The 22,023-nt window shown below is 40.1% G+C and overlaps 1 protein-coding gene across 3 annotated transcripts in view; it reads right to left on the bottom strand.

Annotated features, from left to right (window-relative positions):
• Nucleotides 1-1,146: 1,146 nt before the first annotated feature.
• Nucleotides 1,147-22,023, bottom strand: part of SCRN1 (secernin 1) — a 33,305-nt gene continuing 12,428 nt past the window's right edge. For all 3 annotated transcript variants that reach the window (XM_083825398.1, XM_083825397.1, XM_083825399.1), the window contains exons 3-9: nt 14,376-14,557; nt 10,862-11,064; nt 7,673-7,867; nt 5,920-6,085; nt 3,362-3,542; nt 1,720-1,879; nt 1,147-1,465 (exon numbers count right to left, since the gene is read on the bottom strand). In XM_083825398.1, coding sequence (XP_083681524.1) covers nt 1,721-1,879; nt 3,362-3,542; nt 5,920-6,085; nt 7,673-7,867; nt 10,862-11,064; nt 14,376-14,557 — 1,086 coding nt within the window. In that variant the 3' untranslated portion in view covers nt 1,147-1,465; nt 1,720. The remainder of the gene's footprint in view (nt 1,466-1,719; nt 1,880-3,361; nt 3,543-5,919; nt 6,086-7,672; nt 7,868-10,861; nt 11,065-14,375; nt 14,558-22,023) is intronic.

Genomic DNA, 22,023 nt, shown 5'->3' with positions numbered 1-22,023 from the left:
TACAGTGTGAAGGGGAAGATAATTACATAGGCCATATGCGACAATGTGTTCACGTTTGTTTTGTGCAAGTAAAAAGGCCCGCTCTTTTCTCCTCCGATTGTCAGTAGTCATATCAGGCAATACCAAGGTAATGAATAGAATAATTTTAAAGAAGAATAAAGTAAATCAGAGAAGACAGTGTGTCAATATTGTAATTTCCTTAATTTCAGTTTCAACTTGAGGTGTTTCTGCATCCTGAGGAGCTTTTTGTTTTTTAATACAAAAGTCTGGTTCATCACTATCCCCTTCCCTGAACAGTGAAGAATTTTAACCCCATATGCTAACTTCTATTTATTAAAAACACAGACTTTTCTGTCACTCCTGTTAAAGCAACTGTCTTAATATGACACAGGAAACAGTGTTTACTGGTTTAATTCTTAAAATATTTGCCCCGTCTTACTTCTAGAAGAAAATACACAAAAAGTAGGTCTGTCTGTAAGACTGCCAAGTCTCAAGCATGCTGCAGAAGTGCACATCATGGAAGGAAGCAGAAGATGCCCATTTCTAAGCTTAACCAGGCCCATCAGTAAGCCAGGGGTACTTAATGGGTTCGTCAGCTGTGTACACTCATCACTGAGATCACCAGTAGCAGTTCCCCATTACAAAGGCAGAAAGAGGGAGAACAGACAGTTTTTGATCAATCTCTTCCCCAAAAAATATTCCAAATTTATAGCTTGTATATAAATACAACACCTTAATAATGGTGTCTTAAGAGCCAATAGGTTGTGTGTACATGTCTTAGGCGTTCAGCCTGGTTCTGCATTGCAGTAATTGGCACTAGGGCAGTAGCCAGGTACATTACAAACACACAAAGTTTTCAAAGCTGGGAGCAGGCAAAGGCAAAACTTATCCTGGGGAACCCAATTCTGGTCATTTGCACAGGCACAATGCCAGATGCTGAGCCACTGTTACCAGATACACCAGTACAAGACCAGTACAGCAAGGTCAAGAAGCAGGACTTACCTTCCTGCTTCCCTCTAAACTGGGATTTCAACTCTACCATTCTTTGTATGAATTAGCAAGAAGAGAAAAATGCAAGTCAGCTTTGCTGCAAGCCTAGACCTGAGCAACAGAGGAAAAAAACAGATTGCTTTCAATGACAATATGGTAGTTATCCTGATGAAGTTAATCTTTGCTTTAATTGGTTGCCCAACATACATATTTAAACATTCTGTACTAAATTAGCCAGCATGCACACAGTAATTGGACCAGTCAGTGATTTTCTCCTTTCACTATATACATACACAAACAGGAACGCCACAAGATTGGACGAAGGAAAGCAATTTGTTAACCAGATATAGCTAGCAAGTAACATTTTTTCCTCTAGAAATGTTTTTCCTGCAAATTCACAAGTGTGAAGACTTTCTTTCAAGGCTTGAAGAACTCTGCAGTCTTCCTGTGAAAAGGCTAACAGTAGCCACTGTAGCTGAAACGAGATAAAATTGGTTTAAAATCCATTCCAAGCAACAGTGAAATATGTCTGCAATGTAATATAGGGGAAAGGGTCTTGAGGCAATTCAGTCAGATGCACTGAAGTGGAGAGGTGGCTTTGGACCTAATTCTGAACACCCTTAACTTTGTCTAAAAGAAGAGGGTGATCAGAATTGGATCCAACATTACGTGTTCACTGACGCCTGGCACCAGAAACTCAGCATCTAAAGAATTAAAATGTTTGCTTACTTCATTTGAAGAACTTTAGTTCTGTGTCAACACAGTCATAGAAAAGATCCACTACTTCAGCAGGATCCAGAATCTCTGTACGAGTAAGGATATCTTCCATTGCTTCTAAGCCTTGTTTTTCGAGGTCTAACATAATCCTCATCAGTTTCTGGCCCTTATCCTAAATGCATGAAATAATCAAACTGAATTAACCAGTAAACCAGCTCATTAAAGTATTTACCATTCTCTTCTGTTGCAAAGATCTTTTCAAGTATTTTTGAAAATAAAAGCCTTTTTAAATAAAAAACAATTTCTATTAATACTCTTTTTGGATGGTCAAAGGCTAAAAAGAACAGTGCTGGACACTTCATGCATTACAAACAATAACCAAGAAGCAGCTGCTAAGTTCAAAGCATAGAAGAAAGATGAGGTGAAAGATGGATAGAGGAAAACGTTATACACATGAGAAAGAAGTAAAGCAAATTCTTAAGCTTGCAAACCAGTGAACAAATCTGTGAGAAGAAGCCTATATGACTAGAAGCCCTGATGATTGTACGGATCATGGTGTGCGCATGTGTATCCCTCAGATCATCACCTACAAGATGATCATTAGATCATCTGAAATGATGCATAATATGACAGCAGTAAGAATCCAGAGAGCAGGGAAGGCTTCATGTGTTATTCTGGCTTACTTCTCTTCATGTTTCTGGGCAGGAAGTACACTTCTGAAGAAGGTGTCATTTTTTTTTATCCAGATGTTACTTGAAGTCTTCCCCTCCCCCTCTTTTTTTTTATTAAATGGAGACATGCTGTTTGTTTTGCCTGCAGCTTTCAAAATTGAATTCCAGAAACAAAAGCTGTTTAGAATGAGTGATGGTTCAGAGCCTTCCAGGATTTATACTGCCATTTGTGCAGAAAGAGCAGGGCACCTCAGGTAAGCTTTAGGCTCTCATGTGTTCAGTCATCACAGCATGAAACCTCACTGAAAGTACATTTCCTTTTTAACACAACTTTTGGTGCCACGCTTTATTTTAATAGGGAAGAGTTCACAGGATACTAATATACTCCTCTCTAGGTAACAGACTTAACTGAATGCTATGGAAGACAGCTGTATATTGAGTCAGTACTACCACAGAGGCCACAGAGTTTAAATTGAACCATTCCAAGAGATTAAAACTGTATCTAGCCAAAACTACATTTAAATAAAGATCATACTGGCAGAGGTTACCACTATTTCCTTAATCCGTAATGAACAGGTTTGAATGAACGCTGTTATGATCTTATCAAGACCCTGACCTATGTAAATATGAAAAGCTGACCCTGCTGCAGAGGAAAACTGCAGAAAAACAAGTCCTCTGTGAAGGAACGTACAGCATGACTATGTGGTCTTCCACAACTTGCCTGAAATACCAACACCAGCATGGCTGGCGTGACCTGGTGATCCCTCTCTCTGTTTTACTTCCTCCTCCATAAATATCCAGACACCATTATACAATGCAAAGATAGCTGGTATTTTAAATTCACATCGGAACTGTTTTAAGAAATGAGGAGAGTGGAGTGTAAAACCTTTGTGGCACCCTATCTCAAACTAAGCCATTATCAGCAGATAGGTTTAAGGAAATCTCCACAAGATTATGAAGTTCCCAGGTCCCACAGTTCTTACCTGATCACTCTCAAGAAGAGACCGGGCCCATTCGTGTGCCTTGTACAATTCATGCCTGCGATCAGGTTTCTCCTGGAATCGAGGTATCTTTTTAGCAGGATCATCATCACCAAAAGAAGGGGACTGGACTTTTGGTACTAATTTTACATCGTCAACAAAAATAAAGGGTTTAAATATGGACCTGAAAGAAAAGAGAATTACTGCTGGTAGTAATCAGACAGATTTTATATACATGATTCAAATGTTCACCAGGCTACTTTAAAACAGATATGAGAAAGCATAGGTAATCCCTCTACACCATCCACAAACTAGGTTAGGAAGTTGGTACTGCCCAGAAGCAAGATGAACCTCCATGCTTTAAAAAGAAATGCAGGTTTGCCAATTATTGTAAAACTGCATTACCCCATTTTACCTAAAGATTTATTTGGTCTCCTTCATGGCAGTTCTGCTACAGTAGCACTGTATTTTCCTCTCCAACTTTTTGTTGAACAAACCTCAGCATTCAGCCTCACATCAGCTTTTTCTCCTCTGTTCACATAGCCACCTCTCATTTTCCCTCAGACGTAATTTCCATTAAAATCACACATACACATTTGTGTGGAGCAGGGACACAGCTCGCTCAGTATCAGAGGATTTGGCACATGACCAGCAACACTGAAGAATTTTATGTTAGGTGGGAAAAAAAAAGACACAGCTACTAATATTGTGACACATCTCAAGCAGTTTCAGTATTAAATTTGGATCTGAACTCCAGAGAGAGGGGAGAAATAAATAAAACCAACTACCCAGGATCTTCATTCCTGAGAATCTGAGAGGAGGAGGTATTCTCAAACACACGCAGAAACTGCCTTCCCTTTTAGATGCACATCAAAACTGTACCCTGCATTCCACAGAGAAGCTGCCAGAAGTGCAAGACTTCTGCAAAAATATGCTAATAACTGCTGCCTGCATACAGTTAGCGGGTTCATTGCTGCTACATGATCCATCACTGTCATGAAGCTTTGCTGACTAAGAGTTAGTATGACTCTCTACCTGCAGTTAAAATAATGCTTTTTTTTTTTTTAATACATTAGAGTATAAAATAAAACAAGAAAGGCCTCTGAAGTTATTTTTACAGCCAGACTTTCATTCTTTTAAAAGGAAAGAAATCCCACCAAAACAATTTGAAGCCTTGCTCCATTTTATCCCAAACAATTTGCATCAAGTTAAAGAAAAGTTCTGGAAAGCAAGCTTAAACTTCTTTCTTAATCCTGAGTGTCTGACTTGCATAATGCAAGGTGGTGAGAAGTCCCTTTGGTATGGATGACTTCTGTAGCACTTGTTAGCACCTGATGCTTACTACCACTCCTATGGGCACCATTTTCTTCTCCCCATAACTTCTTCACCTCAGTTCAAGCAGCAGATCTCCTGAATAACTGCAAGTGGTTTAGTTTAATTTCTGTGAATCCCATGTGGATTCTGTTTAAAACACAAGATAATTCATTAGTTCTCTGATGATCTGGCCCATGAGCTCCCTCATGTTCTCAGATGCTTTCAACTAGAAAAGACATCATTAAAGAAATGGAAATTGTCCCTCCAATAAAAAAGATATTTGGGGTAACTGAGGGTTGCAGTTGTTCTGCTCAACTTTCTGATGCCATACAAGGCTATCAAGGGCACACACCCCTCTTTGCTAGCTAGGCACTTTACTTGTTGCAATTTTACACCCACCTGTCCCAGAGAGGTGACTGAAATGGTCCAAGAACTTACTGTCTCAACAAGAATCCAGCTGCCAAACAATCACTTTGGAGCAGTACTTTCTGGGTCCTCCCTAAATTGTGCTTCCTCTAGAAGCTCTGAATTCAGGCAAGATTCCAAATCTGGCCATTCACCCCAGTGGTGTCCATTCAGACTTGCAGCCAGATACAATTCAGTAACACAGGACCGTCAGACTGCACACCACCAACTACTGAAGGTAGTACTGCTCTTTCCCATCCTGCCTGCCTTAGCCCGGAAACTTGGAAACTGCATTAACGAGCCTCTCTGTTAGACAGGCACAGTGGTGTTCCAGCCACAGCCACATCTTCTCTTGAGCCGGTGCCCCTCTAACACATTCCTTCCTCTCTCAGCCCAATGTGACTTGTAGAGGAGGCAGCAAAGAACCCCTTCGGCAGCAAGAAGTAGTTTCAGTCAATGAGAGCTCTTTCAATACAAAACAGACAGCACATGTCTTGTCTGTTCTGTAAATGAAGGAAATAATTCTGCGTTGGCTTTCGTAGGAAAGGAAGTGCAGTAAAGTGGACCTTCCTATTAGCTACCATGAAGTGACTATAATTATTTCTCAAGTTGCCTTTGTGTCACCATAATTCAGGATTTTTCTAGGGTTCAGAACAACCCTATGGCTTCCCTCAGCTTTCCATTTTGAGAGTTTTGTTCGTATGGCTCAAAAGGTCTCTGGAAAACAGGACTAGATGGCATATAGATGCTCTTTTATTCAATTCCAATTCTCAAGGCTTGTTTAATATCTTTCAACCCACCATCTACTCTGCACCCAGGGGACCCCCAGTGCTGTAGCTTACCTTGAAGGGTCCGGCGTGCCAGTGAAGTAATGAACACAGGGAAAACTAGGGTCCTGAGGCAGAACAGACACTATGCTAGCTGTAGTAAGGAAAGATTCAGAGTCCACACAGACACCACTATCCTTGTCACGCAGCACATCAATCATAGTTTGTGCAGAAACGTCACCTATAGGAAGGGGAAAAAAATTCCTGAGTGTTCGGTGGCTTGGACCCCATGGAAGGGCTTTAGCCTGAATAGGCTTTGACATAATATGACCAGCGACACTTAGCATGAGCAAATTTCAGTTAACAGTTTCTGTTTTAACAATGTAAACCAGAATGAGCTTGCCTACTAGTAAAAGAGAACAGTAGGGAGCATTAATTAGGCCGTACAATTACTAGATAGGGAGAAATCTCATTAAAAAAGTATTTTTCAGAAGAAGCCATCATGTCTGTAATATTGCTTCAGCAATCACTGTGAACAGACTCCTTGCATAAAATACCCATTTTCCTCTAAGACGCTACCCCTATCCAAGCCCAGGCACAATGGTAGCACCCTGATCTTCTACTTCTCCTCTGTTTCCATTAGCTCTCAGTCAAAACTTTGAACCCTCATCTCACACTCCTTGCATCTTGCAGCAGCAGACCTAGACACAGAGATCTTTCCCCAAACTATGATCTGCAACAATCTCCTATTCTCATGGTATTTCCTGCATGTGTCTTATCACAACTGTCTCCCCAAAGCACCTCCACGTTACCTTGCACTGTTCCCTGACAGGTAGGGCTTCTTTCCACAGCAGCTTCCTAAGCCTCTCCCTTCCATGCATAAGTGCCCCAGTCCACCAGGAGACATGGAATGGCCCAGCAGGTCTGCAATCTGCAGCCATAGCCATCTGTCTGTCAAGATCCTCGGGCCTTCCAGTGCTATAATCCAGGTTTATTAAGACCTTTCACTTACGGCCCTTCACGCTTGTTTTTATCTGCCTCTTATACACCAGCTATGCTCCAAATAATTCTATAATGTTAGCAGGAACATTGCAATAAGCATTTCATCTCTACACTCTTCTTGACATTTGCCAATACATGAAAATGCTAATAAATATAACAAATTCACATTTTTAGTACGTGGCTTTTTATAAAGATAATTTGTACCATTTTTCATGAAGAGCAGCACTCCTGCAGGCTTGTCATATTCTAGCTATTTTAGCCAGCTACAGTCATTAATTTTGGTGTGGAAATAAACCCTTCCTATGACTGAAGGCAGTTGGCACACTGTCTGTTCTGGTAACTTTGTTCTGCTCAACAATGAAAAAAGGACTTCAGTTTGCAACTGAATAGCATTTCTCTTCTTAATCTATCATCTGAATTCTTTCCCCAAAAGCCTAAGCAAACCTCCCAAAACGTAGCATCTGCTGAGATCAAGCTTTCATACACGAGGCCATTTTTTTAATACTATATTTATAGTGTTAGGTAGGGCCATTATATTTGTACCAAAGAACAAATGTCGTGGCACATCATGGACATTAAACAACAGTAAAGTTATTTTTTAACTGGCATCATGATTTGAAACAAACTTGTGAAGGACATTAGGAGTTTCACCCTAAACTGTGGTAAGTTTAGGAACAGTCTTCAGTTCTGGTCTTCCTTTCCACGTGGTTTACAAGTAGAAGTAGGTATTCTCCTCAACCACTTGTAGTTCTGGACAGAGTGGTGGAAAGGAGGTAACAGTGACTACAAATCCTACTGCACATGCAGAAAAATGATTCGTACTTACCACCTTGCTTTTCCAGGCTCTCCCTGCCAGAACAGCAGGCTAAATGGTCATCAGTGAGAGAAAACACTTCAGAAAAATTGAAGTCTGTGTCTTCATTCCACCAGCCTTGACTTCTCACGTAATTCCTCAGTTCAGGATGTTCAGCATCAATTTTTGTAGTTAATGAAAGCTGATTGCAAATGCATTTCACTCCCTCTACAGAAAGAGCCACGAATTAGAAGAAAGCATTAATACAGTTCTTACGGGAGAAGCTAGAAGAACAAAGTAATTGCAATTAGGAGACAAATTAAACCATCAGTTAGGATGTACATTTAACACAACCACATAACTACACATACACAGAGTCACCATTCACGTTGCAGAGCTTGGTTCTCTGTACCCTATTTAGGTAGTTACACTACCATGTGATTAATACTGTTATTTAGTAAGATAATAGTTTCACAATTCCTCTGTACCTCGCACATTCTGAAGTAAGAGATCTCCCAATTCCAGAAGGTAGACTTAAAACACTGAGAAGATGCCAGCCTTATATTTTCTCCAGTGGTGTATTCCACCGCTGCAACAAGATTTGAGGTCTAATTTGATTTCAAACTATATTTCAGCCTGGCTGCATTTAGATTAATGAATCCTCCTTGCCCCCAAAACCAATAATTTAATTTGGAAAATGTTTTAAAAAGCTTACTGATTACTTCAAGCTTCCCAATTGAAAAACAATTTTATTGTAAGCATCAAAAGATAGGCTTAAGTTAAAGAAGTTCATTTTTAATCTTAAATTTTAAAATGGCATGAAGTAAAAGGAAAGTGCAAGCAAGCTTCAAAGGATATTAAAATGTTTGTTGCTTTTTTTTTTTTTTAATTTGCTTTTCTCAAAAACACTGCAGTGCTTATATCCATATATCTACAGCATGACTAACAAACAGTGGCTGCTGCAGATATTCCTCGGAGAGGATAAAGTAAATGCATTGGTAGCCAGGGAAAGAGCTGATAAAGTAAATATGCAAACTAAAATAAAACCAGATTCTGGAATTTGGCACAAGCTTTTTCTTAAACAGAAACCAAAGCGGTATTTCTGAAAATTATTAATACCGCCTTCCACAAAAGCTTGCCCTGCTAACGTCGCATGCATGTAATTTAAATAATGAGGAAGAACTTACAGTAGGAAGTTCTGTGCACCAGTCTGAAGGAAAGCTGCTGTCCCTCAGTTCTGATTTATACTACAGGCTCACTGACAGTTTGGTCTGATTCACACTTTCAAACAGCATACCTTACAGAGAACTTTCTTGACTTGAGAGATAGGAATATTTGTGTTCATATCAAGCTAGCCAAACTATTCATTAAAAGCCCTTTAATTATTACATTTAATAACTTGTGTGAAATAGTATTGCATGGTTTTGATCCCCCTGAAAAAAGACAAGTTTATCATGTAAATTATTCTCTGTTCAGCCTTCAATAGGACGGATTTTTAAAGTGTTTATCCTTAAATTACTGTCAAAAAGTTGCTTGATAAACATTCACTATAAGCTTTACAGAACTACTGCTGTAATATTAGGAAAAGAAAAATTCTCAGGAGGGTCAGGAAAAAAATTTCCTTCACACTGCTGGGAAATGACATACTTTCCCTGTTTTAACCTTTATGTGTTCATCTGAAAGCTTAAGAGGCATGCTTATGGTTGAAAAACAGAACCTCCTGAACAAAGTATGAAATGCAAAGTTCTTACACAGCCAGCAGCATCCTCTTTCCTCCTGGCAGCCTCAGCAGGCTGCAGGAGATGGAAACTAGTCAGTTTAACCTGTTGCTTACAGGGGCCTCCAGAAGAGAAAAGTGCTGGTAAAAATGAGAACGGAGCTACAATATCATTTCAAAAAGCTGAAAGCTGCAGATGATGTCGACAGTTTATTTGCTAAGAAGCACATGAAGGTTATATATTGCTGATGCAGTTAAAAAGACTAAGTAAAAAACACGTCAAATAGCAGCCAGGCAGGTCAAGAGAAGAGGAAAAGCTACCATCTCATAGCCCTAGAAACCTCAGGAGCTGACTGTTTTCAAAAATTTGGATTTTATCAGGACAGCATTATCAATCTCCCCTGCTCTAGGTTTGGCATCCGTTTGTGCTAGAAGACTTCCTCCATTTTATGAGTATCCTTAAAATGCGAACTTTGCTTGGCAAAACATCATCCCTGCAAAGGTAAGCCAATTCATATTTGATGGCATGAACTGACAATAGGCCATCACACAACATCCCACTGCCTGGAGTTATTTCTTTGCTTTGGTACACTCAAAAAGTAAAGCCTCCCTCCTTCCCGTATCTGTTACCTCCTACTTTCAATGAAGTGGTAATAAAAAGAGAATTAAATGGATCTCAAAGCAGAGATGGTAAAAATCCTCTTACTATTTGAATCTTTTAATTCATTCAAACGCGTGCAAGTTCTAAAAAGCCCTACTCTTATGAGAATAAAAATTCCTTCAAAACTGAAAACAATAACCCAGATTACAATAAATATATGCCTTAGATAATCATAGTATATTAAGTATACTTATATACTTAATTAAGTATACTTACATAATATATTAAGTATATTAAGCACATATTCTGACAAAGTTTTAAAGCAAGTCCAGCCACCAAGCCACAGAAATTTACAAGTCACTTTTGAGCTCTAGATTTACACATACAGAAAAAGAAACTACCTACTAAAGAGCAGAAAACTATCGTTTTGCAGTATTAGATAAGAAAAGTGGATATGTGGAGAAATAGTGGAGTGAAGCAACCAGGAGCAGACCATTCAATTTAAGACCTACATCTAAGTCCTTTTCTCAAAGCTATCAGTGCTTATCCTAGCCTCTCAATATTTTAGATTTGTAAGTAATAATTTATACATTAACTCCACTGAAAAGATTCTTGACATATTCCAAAGGGTAAATAACTCTGATCTTATATAACTTATGCTGTGTACAGGTAACACACTCTTCAACTTCACAGAACCTGGCTACATTAACCAATGCAAATAAGCACTTAAAAGCTAGAAGTAGTACAAACATAAAAGAAAACTGAAACTGATGGTTTAATCTAACGCTTGCATAAATCAGTTAGTTACTTGAACACACTACTATAAGACCAATTTTTCCAAGACAATTCTTTATAATTACAGCTACTGATTATAAAAGAGGCTTGCTGTGTGTGATGAACTGACCTGTGATTTTTTCTGCTGCCCAGTACTTTCCAGAAGTCTCCAGTATCCAGGCTTCGTTTCTGTCCACAATCAAAAACGCACTTTGGAAAGCATGGCACGAACTCCCATCTTCATAGTAATTCCCTCCTTGTCCGTGCTCTTCCAACAGAGCAACTATTACATCCAATGCTTCTCTAGCGGTTGCACCTCTTTCTAGGCCAAGTCTACACGAAAAGGGTAAAACAGATTCAAACAGACATGTAACAGTGAGGTCTTTAAGTTATTCATTTTAGAACCAGATCAGTGCTGCTTTTATTTTCTACTCTGGTTTCTTTATTCTCAGTATCGTGGTTGCTTTTTTTTGTTTGTTTTGAAATTTAATTTAAAACCCTTCAAGGGACACCATAAAAAAGTTTTAGGATGTTTCACACCCAGATTGGATAGCTTGAATTATTCATTAAGGAAATTTAAGTGATTTAGTACAATCTAGTGTCTCAGTGCCTTCAATAACCTACCCCAGCATATTTTAAGGTTGTCAAAAAATTATCATAAGCTTTTCAACTTTACATCTCCATTTACAGTGTGTCTCTTCAGAATTTGTGCTGGAACCAATTTTCTTTCAATATTTCCGTCTGTTGTGACTAGCTTCACTTTTTCCACTTAGCTAAACTGGGATAGGGAGAAGCTGGTACGTAGTAGGACCGACTTCTACCCCCCAAGTCAATCACACAAACGTCATCCATTTCTTAAGAATCACCGTTATGTTCTGACATGCTGTGCTGTGACACTATCTAGCTAAAAATCCACATAGATCTGTCTTAATCCTCACATGCAGCAGTATACTAGGTAACACGGTTTTCAGTCATTAAGTCAGCAGCCAGTTACTAAACAAGCTAAGAACTTTGTGGAATGCATATTTCCTTTTGAAAACAAAGAAATGCTTCATCTATGAGGTTTTAAGATAAATTTTCAATTTCCAATTTCAACAACCATTCGTACTTCAGAATTATACGAGAAAGCTACGAGATGCCTCTGGCCTGTTTAACATCACCTGCTCTCACAACGCCCTTTGCCTTTGTTGGATGGATTCAGCCTTTGCCCGTGTTGGCTGGATTTTAAATCCTAACTGGAAAGTGACAATTCCATACAAGTTCAAAGAGAAAGAATGTCTTCCCTACAGAAAAGAATAATAGCTTTAAGAGAATGCAGAAGCTAAGTCTTAGGGGAGTCTTAGCATTCAAGCAAAATTTGATTCTACTACTTGAATGATGTTCTTGGGTTGACAACTCTTATGCCTGCTCTGAAGAACATGTTTCAAAGTATAAAGCTTTTAGTTTCTTTTGCAAGCATTTAAAGCCATGCATGCACACACAGCGTTAGTCTTCATCCTTCAGCTAAGATCTGACATAGATGCCAAAGTCCAACGCATACACAGGTGTGAAAAAAGCTGAGCCAGCAGACGTTTGCATTTCTTACTTAGGCTTAAAACTCCCCAGTTAATTTTCATTCCAATAAATCCTGTGTGACACAGCTAACCATTTCTGCAGATGGGTAAAAAGAGGCAGAGCTGGTGCCAGCTGCTTCATCGCAGCCTACATGATTGATTTTGTACTTGATAGCTCTCTTTATTCTATGAGGTCATCCAAAACAAGTAAGCTTAATGCCACTGGCCAAGTCTTTGCAGCAAGAGGAAGAACCATTTTGGCTGCCGCACGAGACAGATGGTAGCCCGCAACATCTCTAGTTCTCCTTGCCTCAAGCACTCTCTGCTTTTGAGCTATGAACACTTTTCTTCTGCAAATAAGAAGGAAGAGAGGGAGGGTAGTATCTACAGGTGAGAATCGCTGGTTGTTTATGATTTTAATATATCCTAATTTATTAGCGTGGGTAAACCTAGAGCTGCTGGGTCACATATATACTCTAATGTTAAACAGTACTCTGAGACTGCAGTAAATGTAACCAAAATAAGCAGAACTCTGCACCTAAAACAATGGCTTGTTAAAATTGTAAACGAATGGTAGAAGGAGAGGAAAAATTAAGGTGGAGTTTGAAAAATCACCTAACGCATCCCTTCTCTTGTCAAAACTTGTCCTACATTTTCTTTAAAAGCTCCCCAGTCTGTTCAGTCTCCCTTGATGCAATTAAACTCACTAGTCCTCTTACGTACAGCTTCTCTGTAGATACCTTGAGTAACACAGAATTTAGAAAAAAATAACAGAGAGAACCATAACCCCAATTCCCTCATGATCTTCATATTGATCAGATTCTCTAGATGTCTGATCATATTTCCCATTTTCACTGCATTCTCTCCGACTGGCTCACATTCCTCTTGATTTATGGTAGCTGGAACCCGATACTGTGTTTCTGCAGAGACATCATTAGAATTAGAACATTTACATTTACAGTTTCAGGCAGCTATACACCTAGCAGCAATTTCAGCTAAGTCATGATTCCAAGCTTACGTATGAGAATACCTTCTGAGGTTTTAATGTCCTCTTAAAAGTCAAAGTATCTATTTCCTAGCCTTTATCCATAAAATTTGTTACCCCATTACAGGGTTAAAGTAGAATGGTTTGATGGGGTTTTTCATGACTAACAGTCGGTATCGGACATATGTCATCTCCTTGATATTTAAGTGGCTTTTTTCCCCTTCAGGAACTGAGGTTAAGCTGGTCTATAACCACAGCTCTTTTCAACACTTTTAGGTATAGCCACAACATTTAATCTTTTCCGGTTATTCAGAACCTCTCCTATCTTTCAGTAAACCAAGAAAAATTACAATACTTTTGAAAGTGGTTCAGCCTGCTCATTAGGTGTCCTATGGCAAATTTCAGCAGGACCACTGGGTCTGAAATTGATTGACATTTTTTCCCTTTTCCTTTGTGATAAGCTTGCGCTATTTTCTCTTGTTCTTCCATTTTCAGCTTTCTTCCCCCATCTAACCCTAAAGAAGGGTTAGAGAAAATTCTCTTTACTGCAACATCAGCATGCAGGCTGAAACTTGCAGCGCAGCACAAGTGTTTCAGGCAGACAGCCTTCAGTGAACAGACTTCCATGGAGCTTTGTTTGCCAGCATTTAAATAAGGGCAATGGTTTGCATTGGAATGCATGGGCTGAAGCGACGCATAGTACTTTGTTTATGACTACAGTTGGCTACAAGCCCAGGATAAGCTTTTTAGGTCAGAGTAGGCTGTTTTAAAGTGAGGGAGAATGAAGGGCGCATCAGTAGTCTGATGCTACAAACCAGTTATCAGTTTCTAACTAACAATGTAATCGTTTCTCTTATCCTGTCAAAACAGCCACTGCTAGACAGTAGAGTAGGTAGACGAGGTATGTTTAGTGAACTCATATTAGAATGAAGTAGCACATACTTGGTAGCCAACTTCAGATCCCAAGTGCTTTGAAGTGTTAACTCAGCTGATGCCTTTTGTTTTAAAATCTCCTAATGCCAACACCACAAAGCCATTACCTGTTATCATCATCATCACAACCTTTGGCACTTAAAATGATGGTCACAGTTCAGCAAGCCACCCACCTGACAAGATCCATTCCAAGCAAGGCTTCCGATTCAGAAGCTGGTTCTCTGGTGACAACGGCTTCATTAGCTACACAAACTCCATGCTCATTAGCTCCCATTTCTGCCCCCCAAAGCCAGGAGGGCCTGCTCAGCACCACAGCATGAGTCTTCGGCACCTGCTCAATCTCAATATACGTGCACTGCATTGGGAAAGAGAAAAAGCAAAACATTTGCAAGCACTTCATTTAATGTTATGACTAAAGTAACACAAGATTTACTGCAGAGACAGGATATACGTCATCAAAAAATTCCCCTACTCCTACTCAGGAGGTAGACTTTTTTAAAACAATATTTGTCATGTTTGAACCTTCACATCTTGATACTGCAAAAGACTGGGAGAATACATCTAGTTTGACAGCTAGCTGCAGGTTTCAAACAGTCATGCAGAATCCAAGTGCTAGAATCTGTGGAAAGCTGCACTAGATGGACTGTGCTGTTACCATAGAGAAACAGACCATGTTATGTGCAAAACAACATCAAACCATCATCTCACCTAAATACAATCTCCTGTAGTTTATTAGGTGTATGGTGTAACGACAGTAACTGGAAAAATTACACTAGAAGGCGTCCCCTCTCCCTTGGTGCTTTCCCTGCAGCTGCCCTGGTCTGAGAGTGCTGGCAGAAAAAGATCAAGACTTGAAAGTGTTCAGTGGATAAACAGTCACAGGAAGAAAAACACGGGCATTGTTTTTGCTTAAAACTGATGTCTCTTCTATTTTAAATGGTCTACTGTAATCAGACATCTATGGATATATTCTGACAAGTCAAAGATACAGAGGAAGGCTGCACAAAAGTCATTGAAACTGCAAGGAAGAAAGAAATCATTCATTATCTTTCACATATAACAACTTTTCTCTTGCTCTGGGACATAAAAACAAGCACTGTTTTCCCAGGCAGCATGGAAGAGAGCATGATCCATCATTAGATCATTGACTTGTACAAGCCAAAGAAATGGGCTTTAAATTTTTACTCCTGAGGTCACACCAAGTTCTTCAAGGACCACAGATTTTTCATCTGAGGAAACTGAAGCCGTCTGTCATATTTATGAGACAGCTTTTAGTGTCTAGCATTCCTGGTGTAACATAATCCTCACAGGAAGTAATTTGTACCATTCTGCAGGAATATTTGTCCAGACTTAGCAAAGCGAGAAGGATGAGCAGAATGAACTTGTGAACTGAAAGTTGCTCGCCATGAAAATACATACCGTGTCTACAACAAAACCTAGTAATCTTGGGCAGATTCCTTTGACTAACAGTGAGAAGCTATTTTTCTTTAACCTAGCTTTCCCCTCTAAGGATTACACAGCACGATCATCTTCAGCCTCCCATCTTGAACAATGACTTGTACAGAAGTAGTCTAGCATGCAATTAAAATGTAAAACAGACCATTTTTGATCAAAGACGATATTTTTTACAGTCCTTTACTCTATGACCATGCAAGGACACCAGCAATCAGCTTGCTGCCTTCATTAGGAATTGTGCACTAACAAATCAAACTCCTGGTATTCCCTAAAACCAGGAAAGTTACAGGTGAAATAATAGGATGATTTCTCATGAAGGATATATATCTCAAAAGAAAGGAAAACTTTTCCATTCTTAGGAATTAAAAATAGATTAGGGACACGCTCCCCTTTTCCCTTTTTCCATATCCTTAATTTTTATTTTTGGCTTAGGCAGTAAGACCCTGACAGAGACTTATCTGCTGTATTTTTGGAGAAAATCCCTTATGTTTGATCAGGCTAGGATACAAATTGTTTATAAGTAATACACTATGTTTTTGTAGATGCAGAATCATAATCTATTGAAGTGCAACAAGATCTGGCCAGGTACTAAGATCCGTGTAATAAAAACACTGTGTGCAGTTCACCCTTTGTTTGTTTTCCAGCCAAGCTGTGTCAGAGAGCAGTCATTCCCTATCAAAACTCCCCCTTCTCCATTTGAGCTGTCAGCAAGTAAATCTCATTTTTGACATTCTCTGCATTTTTTTTTCCAAAGCTATAGGTCACTGCTGTTTGGAAATGCACTTCACGCACGCACAAGTGAGCAGAGAACAACAGTATTTCTTGGATGTGCAAAGGAGGACACAGAGCTGCAGCAGCAGGAAAAGAGGCTGAGCACCTTTCCAGATTACACGTGAAGACAAGACAGGACCAGATATCAGGAGACAGGTCTGCAGGCAGGGAGACCTCCACCCCTGCACAGCACAAGTTCTGGATCCCTGCATCTCATAGGTGGGCAGCACGTTGGAGCCATCCTGCAGAGCCATACAGGACATGAACCTTAGCTCTAGAGAAGAAAGCAAAAACCTGGAGGCAGTACGGAGGAGAGTTCAGTACTCCATAAAACACACTTGCACAGCATTCGCTGTCTGAATAGCCCTATTATATAACCTCGCATACTGTGGCTTTGATTTTTCTAGAAGGAAAAATGATGAAAACACTAGGCTAAAAAAAAAAAAAGGAAAGATTTTCTTCGCAAATCATCCTATTCTGGCTCTACCTGCCCATCAAACACCTATTACTTGGGGCTTCATCCCAAAGCCAAGCATTTCCAGAGTTGCTATTCACTGTAAAGATTTTATTATCAACAGCAGCAGTCAATGAACAGGAAAGAGGAAGTTGTTTGCTCCTGCTGGAAGGATCCAGAACATTCTAAAAAAAAAGAAAAAAGTGCTTTTGCTTTGTAACTATGTAATCAGGACAGAAAACATCCAGAGGCCTCTCCAGGTGCCTCCTTCATTTGGAAACATCTCAGTCTGTAATGAAGGCAACTGGCTGAGGGCAGCTGAGAGCTAATGCAACAGCAAACCACCAGGATGCTGCTGTCACCTCCTGTATTGACTCTTCACATCCCTCACCCCACAGCCAGCAAACACAGGCCATATTTTCATGTTACTTTCAGTTTCTGTACAATAACACATGTACAAATGTTCATGCCTTATATATATAAATTGTCTTAGAAAACCCAAACAACAGAAAGCTATGCCAATCTGACAGTAGATGGCACAGCATTGTAAAACTAACATTCATGTGACACGTGTTCAACTATCCTTTGCCATAGTTACGGACAGGAATGAAAAATCCCTGATATTTTACCTTCCATTTAGAAATATTTATTCCAGTAAGCAGAGAAGTAGGCAGTCAATAGGACAGATGTATAAATGCAGGAGTTTGGTTCATATTTGTTAATAACAGTATGAATTTTGTGGATTTTTATTTTTTTTTAATATCTAGGGTCTAGGTACGACAATAGATTGTTCATTTTAAACTTAAAAATTCTCACCCATCACAACTCCATTTCCCTCTTAAAGTAATATCAGAAAACTATTTTCTGGATAAAGGAATATCTTCACGCTAGAAATAAGATGCAGGAAACAAAGGAGCCAGGCTATCCACCTGGATCCAAGACACATCAATCACAAAGGTAGGTCAACTGAAACCGCTTGCTGGATTTGCAGTGCGACAACCATTCTATTCCACAGAAATCAGAACGTTTACTTTTAACAGCTCAGACATGGAAAAAAAATAGCGGCGAAAAAGAACAATATCCACCAAAAAAAAACCCTAAAAAAAACAGTGGCCACTAGATCTTCAGAACTGGGAGCTTAGATGAAGAGATTTCAAAAAACAAGCCCAAACCACAACCTCCCCAGCCCCTGTCCTGCACCCCACCGATCTGGCACATCTCTCTGCGCAGTGGTATAGCAGCCTGTTAAAACACGAGCTGTGCCAAACTAGGCAATGACAAATCAAACAGACATAAGGCACTGCTGTGATTCTGCCTGCTGCCAATCCCTTCTTTAAAATTCCCAAAGCATCCAGCCTCAGGATTTCCTAACGCTAACAATTTTCTTAGAGCATGCATGCTAAAAATGGGAAGAGTACCACTGCTACATTTGGTGGCCACGGCTGCTGGTGAGTGGTGTCAGGCTCCACTGATCTGCTCGAGCTCCAGTCCCGAAAGCAGCAGAACTGCCATTGTGCTCTGTGACAGGAGGCTCCCACTGGGAAATATGGACGTTAAGAACAGGCTTCACGTGCAAGAGATGCAGCCAACGCCTTTAAGGAGAGCTGAGCAGGCTGGATACTAATGACATTTCCTTTATTTCACAGCATCAAGAGCAGAATCGTATCAAGGCAGTTCTAAACATAGCACAAGGCACAACTGTGCCTCCCACCCTAGCTAGGGCATCCAGAGATGTTGGAGGTATTCCAAACGCAAACATGACAGTCGTAGGCACAAGAGATTTCTCCTTTCATTAATGAAAAGAAACTATTGTGCAGCTTTTACTGTACTCGGGCTGCAGGAGCCTGATTCCTAGCACTGTCAGCCAGGTCATTACAAAGCATCAGGGAAATCACATAGGCTTCAGCCCTGGGTAACAAAGGCAATAGTGAGTGAACGCTTTAGAAAAATGATCTTTGAAGAAAGTCCATAAGATTCTAGATTACAGAATTACAGAAAGGCTCCCCCACACCACCCCCTCATCGGATCCAGGCTCTAACTTGGAGTTAACTCTTTGCTTAACTACTTCAAGCACTGCTGTACCATAGCACATATTTGAAAAGAAGCACGATCTCCGTGCTGTTGCAGAAACTAGAGAAGTTGCAGTTAAGAGAAGTTGCACCTTGACTGCTTTTCAACCCCTCCTAGAGGGGGATGGCAAAAACAGCAAAAATGGAGGACTGGAAAGCTAGAACATGGTTGGTCAAGAAAGCCCATCAGAGCATCTCCTGTGGACGTACCTGGCAGTGTGTTTTACAGGTAATTCTTTTGCTGCTTATTTACAAGAACAAACTCAATAGAGCTAAAGAGGTGGCAATAACCACCCTCTGAAAACAGAAACATGCAAGCAATAGCACAGAAGACAAAAAAACGTGGCTAGCTGACACTGTTACCACCGCCTGCACTTACACACTGAGCAGCACTGTAAGCATATAAGGGAAGACATGTGGAGAATTTTACACCACCCCTTAAGCGCCCCCATAATGTTTACTGCCATTCTCTGTCCCTTCGCACCCACACAGAGTGGAGGGGACTGGGATAAATCTAGCGTGGGCACACCTGAAGCAGTCAGCTCTAGCAGTTGCACAGTCAGAACAGAACTGCGACCGTCTGTCTCTCGGGTGGCACGACAAATCCTCAGCTATCTATCCTCAAAAACACACTCTCTGCTAGTACTTGCTACCTCGCGTTGTAGCCAGGTAAAAAACAGCAGCAGCATTTGCTAAGTGTACAAATACAGAAAAAGAACTTCTGCCAGAAGAGTACCTCTTACCTCCTATTATAAAGAGGGAAAAAACTGTTCTTAAGATACTAATACACTTTACATATACTTCAGTATTTGCATATTGTTCCTTGCTTTTTCTATTCATTACAACCAATAACTGTAACATTTGCGTCTGTGTGCCTCTCATCTCTAGCAGTGTCTTAAAAAACAACACTAAAACTTGAAGACTACAAATGATAGATTTTATCCTAGAAAAGATTTAGAGAAGCTAGAACAAGCTGAACTGTTCTCCTCCCAAAGAGTAGAAGTATGCACACTCTGACCTACTCTGCAGAGCCACCAAGGAGCCTCAGGCATTGAGCCACGCTATGGAAATGAGCACAACAAAACGAAATATAAAAGTTGTTAAACACATAAAATACCACTGAGTGCAGCAAGGCACCCAAGGCTCAGAGCACTCTGGAGACATCAGCTGTCAGAGCTGATTTAGCAGTCAAGAATTCATCTCTTGTTTTTTAAGTTACAAACCTAGCAGTCCCCTGGGTTCTGAGTAAAAATAAAACTGAAATCAGGACAAAGCTTATTAATTTTATTTTTTAAAACTGGTAAGAAAGAGATTTTAATGAAGCCACAAAAAGCCCATCACAGAGATATCCTTGGAATTCACTGATATCCTACTATTGATTCCTTTGGCTGACCTCTTTGAAACTCACACATTTTTCTGCCACCAGTAAACGCTTTGAGTCAAGACAGGATAGATGTTTTTTACTGCCCCTCAAACATGGTTCCAGCACTCTCCCCCCTCTTCCTCTCTGTTCCAGTTATTAAAAAAAAAATAGATTAAAAAAATTTGGAAAAAAAAAACATAGCTCAAGCTAACCAGTTTTGCTTTGGTATCAAGAGGGAGCAAAGCAAAAACCATAGCTCAAGCTAACCAGTTTTGCTTTGGTATCAAGAGGGAGCAAAGCAACAGCACTCCTACAGTAAAAAAGAGGCTTTGAGGAGGCAGAAGCATCCAAGAGATTATGGCTTCTACCTCTGAACTGCTGCCGGCTTGTGCATTGTGCTACAAAGCAAAGTCAAGCACATTAGTTTAAAGGCCAGCGGCGTGCAATGAAGCAGAACAGAGAAAAAGCTCACATTAGCCAAGCAACAGACCCTGCTGAAGGCAGCAACCACTTTCTCTCTTTTATTAGTTGATGTCTGCCTGCACAGTGCCTCCCCTCTATCTTTGTGTGAAGTGGAAAGGTTAGCTTAAACAAGGTGGGCTGAGCTAAGCTGTCTGACTGCCTGTCATGCGAGGCTGCTTACACAGACAGACACTGGGGCTCAGCTGAGAAACAAGAAAAAGCAATTTCCTAAACCATCTCTGAACTGGAAGCCTTTATACTACAACTTTTTGCATATACACAGAGTAAATGAAAAGTTTTATCATCGGCACAGACAATGCTACGTTTGTTTAAGGTCTCCAGCTGGCCAGCACTTACCCATGGAGGTATGATGCCAGGATGCCCAGGTTCAAGTTCCCAGCTGCAGTGACGTGACTCTAAGTGCTGCACTGTCATTCTGATTTGGAGGCTTCCCAAAGAGAAAGTTCGCAGTAGATTCAGCTGCTGCTTGGCTTCTGCTACCAGATTTTAAACATCTTACTCCCAGGTATAATGCAGATAAACCATGCAGCTAGCGTAAGAGGGAATCAAAGTATAGCAGAACTAAACTGCAGCACTGGCATGATGCCTGGTGATTATGTTACAAATACCTGAGTAAAATACCTCCAGGTAACGCGAAGCCAACTTTAATGCAGCCAGAATCTACTTTCCAAGTTTGTATCTATCTTGCAACAACAAACGGAGACCCCTCAGTTAACTTCAGGTGAATTTTTATGTCTGCAGTACTCAGTGTAATGCACAGCAAAAACATACTGCTCCTCTGAAAACTCCGAGCAAAGGGAACAAGGACTGTACCCTTAAAAATAATAATAAATGAATAAAAACTATTAAAAAGAGAAAATAAAACAAAAAATCCTTTAAGCCATAACTGTGCCATGAAGTTTTAGAGAACACAAAATTCTTCCTACCCCACAGAGGCTGGCTTTAGCCCAGAAGAGTGCTCAATACCAATATTCAATACCATTAGAAAACTCTGCATTTTTGACAATGCAATAGACTTGGTTGTAGGCCATTCTTTTCCCTTTCCCCACTCCCTTCCTCCATAAAAAGTTGCACACTATCAAGGTAGAAAAGCTTTTACAGCTCTATGCTCTAGCAAGTAACCATGACAATTTTCAAATTGGATAAAGGGCCAATTTAGAATGAAGGATGGTTGATCTAAAAGAAAAAAAAAAGCCCCCCAAAAAGCCCAAGAATTCTTCAGGAGG

This window comes from Anser anser, assembly GCF_964211835.1.
Source record: "Anser anser genome assembly, chromosome: 2".
NCBI classification, from domain to species: Eukaryota; Metazoa; Chordata; class Aves; order Anseriformes; family Anatidae; genus Anser; species Anser anser.
Note: the sequence above shows the minus strand (reverse complement) of the source record. Positions and strands in the feature narration are given on the sequence as shown.